Source organism: Colobus angolensis, unplaced genomic scaffold, assembly GCF_000951035.1.
Source record: "Colobus angolensis palliatus isolate OR3802 unplaced genomic scaffold, Cang.pa_1.0 Scaffold243, whole genome shotgun sequence".
Classification (NCBI taxonomy): Eukaryota; Metazoa; Chordata; class Mammalia; order Primates; family Cercopithecidae; genus Colobus; species Colobus angolensis.
The window spans coordinates 3,010,194-3,019,052 of record NW_012115633.1 but is presented as its reverse complement, the minus strand read 5'-3'; the positions used below and the strand labels follow the sequence as shown (position 1 = coordinate 3,019,052).

General features: G+C 38.7%; 1 protein-coding gene across 5 annotated transcripts in view; it reads left to right on the top strand.

The window, feature by feature from the left end:
• Positions 1-8,859, top strand: part of UBE2V2 (ubiquitin-conjugating enzyme E2 variant 2) — a 62,113-nt gene that overhangs the window by 43,134 nt on the left and 10,120 nt on the right. For 4 of the 5 annotated variants that reach the window (XM_011945687.1, XM_011945689.1, XM_011945685.1 and 1 more), the window contains one exon: positions 1,540-1,665. The exons of the other annotated variant lie outside the window; for it this stretch is intronic. In XM_011945687.1, the coding sequence (XP_011801077.1) occupies positions 1,540-1,665 (126 nt within the window). The remainder of the gene's footprint in view (positions 1-1,539; positions 1,666-8,859) is intronic. 5 annotated transcript variants of the gene reach the window in all.

Below are 8,859 nucleotides of genomic sequence, written 5' to 3'. Positions count from 1 at the left end.
TTAGCCAGGCGTGGTGGCGGGTGCCTGTAGTCCCAGCTACTTGGGAGGCTGAGGCAGGAGAATGGCATGAACCCGGGAGGCGGAGCTTGCAGTGAGTTGAGATCGCTCTACTGCACTCCAACCTGGGCAACAGCGAGACTCCATCTCAAAAAAAAGAATTGCTCTATCATAGGGGAGTCTGATATGCATCCAGATTAGAAAATCACAGCCAAGATAATCTTGAGATATATCTGATTTTAGTCATTTTTATATATTGAAAGTACTGGGGATATTATTAATATTTGCTTGCTGTTAATCTCAGATAAGTTTTATATATCTTTTTTCTTAAAAGCATTGAAATATTTAATAACATACATATAAGATTGTTGCATAGGTTTTACATTAGAGTAGTTTAATACTGCAAATCTGACCTCCATTTGGATAGCTCTTGTTTATGGGGATGGGATCAGTTTGAGTAGGTGAGATCTGTAGATGGTTGATTAGCTTCCTCCCTCTCTGTTCTTATTCAGCAGCCAGCAGGTATGAAATTTTTCACTTTCATTTATTTATGTATATATGTTTATGTTATTTTAATTATAATTTAGAAAATTTATTAAAATTTCAATAATTATAAATTCTCTTTAAAACAATTTTTTTCTTTTTAATCTCCTGAGTCAAGGTGAGGATTCATTTATTTTTTACTTTGCTGTTTTAATGGTACACTAATAAGTTAACCAAGTGAACAAAAGCCATAGGAGAAAGAAGAGCTAATTTATAGGCATGAAAATAAGCCGTGGATAATCTAGAAGCTTTAAGTTTGATACCTATTTGAAAATGATGTGTAAACATAAAGTTTGCTATTGTATCTCTGAATTCAGATAATGGGATTTAATGAACCTCAAAATTAATGAAGTAGCAATGTAAGTATAACTAACAGGAGACATAAAATAATTATGTTTTATTGCTGCACAATGGTATAATGTGGGGTTTTCTTTTTTGCTAGAAGTTATTGATTGCCATATTAAGTAGGATGATCATATAATTTGTTATCCAACAAGACCCTTTTGAGGATGAAAACAGGCACTATTAATAGTCAATTCTGGAACAATAGGAATAAGCAGAACTGTTGTGTAAAACAGAAACCTTCATATATGTTTGACACAAATCTCAAGTAGCCCCTCCCTCTACAATGTAAACTTTTTAGCAAAATCTAAATTTAAGTGGTTTGGTTTTTCCTTTTTCCTTCTTCCTTCTAATTTGTTACAGGCATCATTTTTATCACAAAAGCAAGTTGTGATCATATTGATAATACTTTGTAGAATTAATTTTGTAAGATCTCATGGAATTAATTTTGTAAAATCTCAATTTTTAAGTATGCTTATTGCATTTTTTCTCACCATATAGGTGAAATAAATTTGAATGTGGAAAAATAAATTCTTAATCATAAACACTGTCTTATCAAGTACATTCATATTGTACTTTTCCTTTTTTTTTTTAGCACTTAGACTTAATATTTTACGTATTGTTATTTTGATTGTCCTTTTGTTTTTTGCCTTCCAGACAAATTATGAAAACAGAATATATAGCCTGAAAGTAGAATGTGGACCTAAATACCCAGAAGCTCCTCCGTCAGTTAGATTTGTAACAAAAATTAATATGAATGGAATAAATAATTCCAGTGGGATGGTAAGTTAATATAGTCATTTTGGTTTTATATAACATAATGTATAAAGTTATATGTTAATTATACATACACACAGCATAATATGTGTAAGATATTAATATGTAGTTAGGAGAAAGTTTTTGAAAGAGGACTTTTGTTAAGCCAGAAGTCTAAAGAAGGTTGCATTATGTTGTTTTTATTTTATTAATATAAATTAGGCCATCCTTAAAAACCTAATGTGCTTGCCTGGAATAGATGTATGTGGTGGTTAAAACTTTTTTTTTTCTTTCTTTTTTTTTTTCTGGAAACAGAGTCTCACTCTGTCGCCCAGGCTGGAGTACAATAGTGTGATCTCGGCTCACTGCAACCTCCACCTCCTGGGTTCAAGCGATTCTCCTGCCTCAGCCTCCCAAGTAGCTGGGATTACAGGCACCCACCATCATGCCCGGTTAATTTTTGTATTTTTGTAGAGACAGGGTTTCACAGTGTTTGGCCAGGCTGGTCTTGAACTCCTGACCTTAGGTGATCCACCTGCCTCGGCCTCCCAAAGTGCTGGGATTACAGATGTGAGCCACTGTGCCCGGCCAAAAGTTTTCTTAGGGTTTTAATTGCCTTAGTAGTCATATTTCAGTTGATCTTTATTTGGTAAAAAGATGACCATTATTGGGCGGGGCATAGTGCTCACTCCTGTAGAGATTGTGCCACTGCACTCCAGCCTGGGCGAAAGAGTGAAACTCCGTCAAAAAAAAAGATGATCATTATTTCTCTTTGAATGTTGCTTTTCTGAGGGTTAAGGTACATTTGGTGGGATTAAAAGGATGACTATTCATGAAAAGGATGAATATTCATGAAGGGTTTTTTTCTTTGAGGAGCAAATATATCTGTGTTGAAATAGTCATGGCTGAGCATCATTGTCTGTTTATTTTTGGGTTTCACTCTGTCCCCCAGGCTGTAGTGCAGTGGTACTCCCCCACTTTTCCTGGCCTCAAGTGATTCTCCCACTTCAGCCTCCCAAGTACCTGAGACTACAAGGCACATGCCACCAAGCCCAGCTAATTTTTGTATTTTTTGGTAGAGATGGGGTTTTGTCATGTTGGCCAGGCTGGACTCAAACTCCTGACATCAAGTGATCCACCCACCTTGGCCTCCCAAAGTGCTGGGATTACAGGCGTGAGCCACTGTGTCCAGTCTATTGTCTCTTTAAACAAAATGACATGCCCTGCTTGACCCACACAAGTTAGTAGAAACAGCTGAATTTCCAATATGTGTAGATTGTTAAGTTCATGATAAGTCTTTGAAGCCTAGGCTCTCTTGGTGCCATGTTGAGAGCACACCACATACAAAATACATTTTAGGAAGCAAAATAACATATCATCATCATAAAATTAGTATCATCCATCTTAGGAAATAGGACCTCAGTATCCTTGATTTCTCATCCCATCCCTGTATTTCCTCTCCTACCAGTGTATTTTGTACTACAAATGTATCACATATGTATACAAATTCATCCTCCTTTCTTCTCTCCTTCTCTTTTTCCATCTATTTACCATCTGTTAAAAATCACGAGTTTATACTAACAACTCCCACTAATTTTATTCTAAGACTATAGGGTTTGTTCTGTGATTCTTCCTTTCCATTTGAAAAACCTGGCTCCCATGCTCCCCAATGCATTTACTTATTTACTCAATTTCCCCTTCATATAAATGTACTTCTGGCAACAATTTGAATCTTAGATTCACAGCCAGCTCCCTGTCCCTCATCTCCAACCCAATATGCAGGTCTGAGGCAGGGCCCCAGATTGGCTGGTGCGTCCAGCAGGGAGGCACCAGGCCAAATAAAGCATGACCCTGAGAAAGGAGGAAGGTGGGAAAAGGTCATTGGAAACCTTAGCCCTGCACCTGCTGGGCCATTAACACCTCCCACACCCCTCCCACCACCCACTCCTGTGCCAACTCAGAGCTGGGACCTGAGAGTCTCTCTAGCCCTCACAGCCCTCAGTTGATCAGTCTTTGTGATTTACTGGGAGCATTTAGTCCATTTACATTTAATATACATAATTACTGACATGTTCAGGTTTAAATAGATCATCTTGGTGGTTTCTATTTTTCTGCATGTTTCTTGCCTACTTTTGGAATGGTTGTTCTCAACTTCTTTCATTCTGTTTGTGTTCTTTCAGTGGTTATTCTAGAAATTATGCACACTTATCTATTTTTAAGAAATTTGATAGCAGGATTATAAAGCATATGAGTACACAGAAAGGATATTATTTAGGGAATGTCCTGTGTGACACACAGCATTGCCTTTATGAGGAAGATCTTGGTTAGATTTTGCTACTAGATGTATCTGTTTTTCTCCACTACTGGTTTGTTTTTACATTATAGTTTCTGTAAATTAAGTAACTAATGATGTGTTCTACATTGTCATGGAAGCTAGGAAATTTAGATTAAATTTCAGACCTACTTCTAATAAGCTTATCTGATCTCTCGGGCTTTTGGTCCATTAGTTGATATTTTGCCTCCCTCTCTATCTCCCTTCCCCTAATCCATTTATCATTAAGCCTTGTCAGTTTTATGTTCCAGCTGTAACTCGATTTAGGTCTTGTTTTTCTGTTTACATTGCCACCAAGTGAATATTGGCCATCATTTATTTCCTGGACTCTTGCAACAACATTTCTGATTCTGCTCTTTAAAATCCCTTCCAATCTTTCCAAAGTTAGCAGCCAGAGGGATCTTCCTAAGAGACAAATTGTGTCATGTCTTTTCTGTACTTCAAATTCCTTTAGGGGCATCAGCCTCAGCATGCTTGCTTCTTGCCATGGCTCACTGGGGGGAAATGCTCAAGGTGCACACTGGCTTGCATGCCTTTCGTTTGGTCTCAAGACCTTTGCACTTCTGCTCTTCCTCCTTCCTCCACAGTCTGGCTAACTCCTATGGGTCCTTCATTTCTCACTGTAAATTCCCCTGTCTTTTTTATTGAGACAGAGTCTTGCTCTGTCACTCAGGTTGGAGTGCAGTGGCACTGTCTTGCTCACTGCAACCTCCATCTCCTGGGTTTAAGTGATTCTCCTGCCTTAGCCTCTGAAGTAGCTGGGACTACAAGTGTGTGCCACAACACCTGGCTAATTTTTTGTATTTTTAGTAGAGACGGGGTTTCACCGTGTTAGCCAGGATGGTCTCGATCTCCTGACCTCGTGATCCGCCCGTCTCGGCCTCCCAAAGTGCTGGGATTACAGGCTTGAGCCACCGCGCCCGGCCCTAAATTCCACTTTTTAATAGAACTCTTTATTGATGTTCCAACTTGAATTATGTCCCTTCTATTGCTCTGTTATAGTCACTCTTATTCTTTTGTTGCACTTACTATAAATTTATTTTTTTGATTTTAAAAGAAATGTTTCTAATATAATGGAAGTTTTAGAGAATGATAGAACCAGCATCTATGTGTCCTCCACCTAGCTTTGTTAAATGTTAACATTTGTCTTATTTGTAACAGATTTTTTTCTTTTTATTTTGAGACGGAGTCTTACTCTGTCTCCCAGGCTGGAGTGCAGTCACGCGATCTTGGCTTACTGCAACATCTGTCTCCCGGGTTCAAGCAATTCACCTGCCTCAGCCTCCCAAGTAGCTGGGACCACAGGCATGTGCCACTGCGCCCAGCTAATTTTTTTGTATTTTTAATAGAGATGGGGTTTCACCATGTTGGTTAGGCTGGTCTCAAACTCCTGACCTCAAATGATCCACCTGCCTCGGCCTCCCAAAGTGCTGGGATTACAGGCGTGAGCCACCCTGCCCGGCCAGATTTTTTTCTTATTGGTACAAAGACTACATTATAAATAGAGTTAATTCTGTGTGTGGCTTTCTCTTGTTTCCCCTTCCTATTTTTTTTGAGATGGGGTTTTGCTCTTGTCGCTTAGGCTGGAGTGCAGTGGCACGATCTCAGCTCATTGCAACCTCTGCCTCCTGGGTTCAAGCGATTCTCCTGCCTCAGCCTCACAAGTAGCTGGGATTACAGGTGCCCACCACCACGCCTGGCTCATTTTTGTATTTTTAGTAGAGATGGGGTTTCACCATGTTGGTTAGGCTGGTCTCAAACTCCTGACCTCAAATGATCTGCCTGCCTCGGCCTCCCAAAGTGCTGGGAGGGATTACAGGCGTGAGCCACTATGTCTAGCCAAGTTTAAAATTTTTAAATTAAAATGTTCTCCATCAGATTGCTGTAAAACTTTCTAAATTCTTACTCTCAATTGCAATGTTTATCTTGTCAAGGACCAGTAGAATTCAGTTTGTGGCCTGCCCCTTTCCATGGACATACCTTGAGTAGCGCTATTCTCGGAATACATCTACAAGTGTGCCATGGCGTGGGGCTTTCTTCAGCTTGAATATTGCCAAGCTGCTCTCCGCAGGGCTGGGTCAATGTCAGCCCCACCAGTGGTGTATAACAGGACCCTGTGAATGTATATTCCCACCAACCCTTCTGTCAATCTGGAATGGGGACTGGGAAACAGAAAAAGAAATACTGATTGTAATCATTATTGGAGTGTAGATGTGTGTATAGAGGGTTGTGGGTAGGGTGAATATATTGGACATCTGTTTTTCTCTTCCATTTATATCTAAGAGTTTGGATTATTACTTTTATAACTAGTAAATGGTACAGAATTTCACACTGGTGATTGTGCCAGGATAGTTTTATATATTTTGAGGCTGTTTAAGTATCTCATGAATTGTAGTTCACAGGCATTGATGGTGGGTGTCACTTTAGTAATTTTAGTTTATATGTATTTAATACGATGAGGCAAAATTATTCCCTGTGGGTGGTTAGCATTCTGAAGTGTAAATTTCATTGTCTTATGCAGTGAGATCTCACATTTTGGAGGTCATTGTATGTTGTAGACTGATAAGATGCAGACTTTATTCTGACATGATATTTATTTTCTCATGCTCTTTACTGTCTTCTCTCTTCATCTTTTTTTTTTTTTTTCACCCTGTTGGTATTTCACAGGATTTGCAATCACTGATGTTTATTTAACTACCATTTACAGCTGGAAATGTTTGTGTCTGCTTTAGAAATAGCTTGGTATTCTCTCTACTTATTTTTATAAACTGTTCAATTATGGAGTCTATTTAAAATAAGCTAATGAGGTTGCCACTCTTTAAAGTGAAAGTGTTAGAGGAAGCATTTTAAATGTACCTTACCACTGTAACATTTTTCTTACTCTTTTAGTTAGTTTCTTTTCTTTTCCTTTTTTTTTTTTGAGACGGAGTTTTGCTCTTATTGCCCAGGGTAGAGTGCAATGGTGCGATCTCAGCTCACTGCAACCTCTGCCTCCTGGGTTCAAGCGATTCTCCTGCCTCAACCTCCCTAGTATCTGGGATTACAGGCACCCACCACCATGCCCAGCTAATTTTTTGTATTTTTAGTAGAGACAGGGTTTCACTATGTTGGCCAGGCTGATCTCTAACTCCTGATCTCAGGTGATCCACCCACCTCAGCCTCCCAAAGTTCTGGGATTACAAGTGTGAGCCACTGCACCTGGCGTTAGTTTCTAAAATAAATATCACTCAAATTATTTTTCTTTTCTACTTTCAAACACTTCCATGGTGATATAATTCACATACTACACCATACAATTCGCCCATTTAAAGTGTAAAATTCAAGGAGTTTTAGTGTTCACAACATTGTGGAATCACTGCCATGACCCAGGTTTGGAACATTTTTGTTCTTCCCAAAGCAAATCTGTGCCCATCAGTGGTCATTTTCCATCCCACCTCCCTCAACCCTAAACAACCATTAATCCACTTTCTGTCTTTATAGATTTGCCCATTTTGGATGTTTCATATAAATAGAATCATAAAGTATGTGTTCTTCGGTGACTTAACATAATGTTTTCAAGATTTACCCATGTTTGTAGTGTGTATTGGTACTTTATTCCTTTTTATTGTTGAATAATATTCCATTGTATGGAGATCCCATTTTATGTATCCATTTATCACCTGGTAGATATTTCTATTTTTCTACTTTTGGCTATTATGAATACTGTTGCTATGAATATTTGTGTACAAGTTTTCAAGTGGGCAAATATTTTCTTTTAGATATATATTTAGGAGTGGAATTGTTGGGTCATATAGTATCTATGTTTTAGTTTTTGAGGAACTGTCAAGAAAGGTTTTCTAAAGTGAATGGGCCATCTTACATTGCTACCACTAGTGTATGCAGGTTCCCAGCTTCTCCACATCCTTGCTAACCTCAAGTAAAAAATCTACAACACAAACACAGAAATAAAAAGAAAAAATTAAAACATAACAATGTGAACAATCACTTTCAAAAAAAGGAAAACAATGAGGAAAGTGGGAAGGAAGACCACAGAACAACCAGTAAATAAATAACAAAATGGCAGAAGCAAGTCCTTACTTATCAAGGACTTTGTTACTATGTCTGATTCGAGCCATCCTGTTGGGTGTGAGGTGGTATTTCATTGTGGTTTTGATTTACAATTCTTGATAGCTGATGATGTTAAGCACCTTATATGTGCTTGTATGTCTTTGGAGAAATATATATTCAGATTCTTTGCCCATTTTTTAAAAGTAGTTTAAAACAGCAACTACTGTTTTCTCTCGGTTTCTGTGCATCAGGAATGTGGGTGCAGTTTTCAGTAGGTCCTGTGGTTTGGGGTTTCAAATAGGCTGCAATTCAGATGTCAGCCTGTGCTTCCATCTCATCTGAATTCTTAACTAAGAAAGGATCCAATTCCAAGCCCACTCATATGGTTGTAGGCATGATTTTGTTCCTTGTGGGTTTCTGGACTGAGGGCCTCAGTTTTTCTCAGGCTGTTACCCAGAGACCGCTCTCAGTTCCTTGCCACATAGGCTTCTCCATAGGGTAGTTCCCCACAAGGCAGGTGATGTCTGTCTGTGAGGCCAGTGAAGGCAAGCAAGAGAGAGCAAGATGGAAGCCAGACTTTTTAAAAATCAGAGTCACACAAACACACACACACACACACAAATTATAATAAAGAGGGCAGGAGAAAATTTTGGAAGTAGGGGATAGGTTTATGATATAGATTGTGGTGATGGTTTTATGGATGTATACTTATCTCCAAGTTTATCCAGTAGTATACATTAATTATGTACAACTCTTTGTATGTAAAACAATGAATAAAAAAAATATTAAGGCTGGTCGCAGTGGCTCACGCCTGTAATCCCAGCACTTTGGGAGTCAGAGGC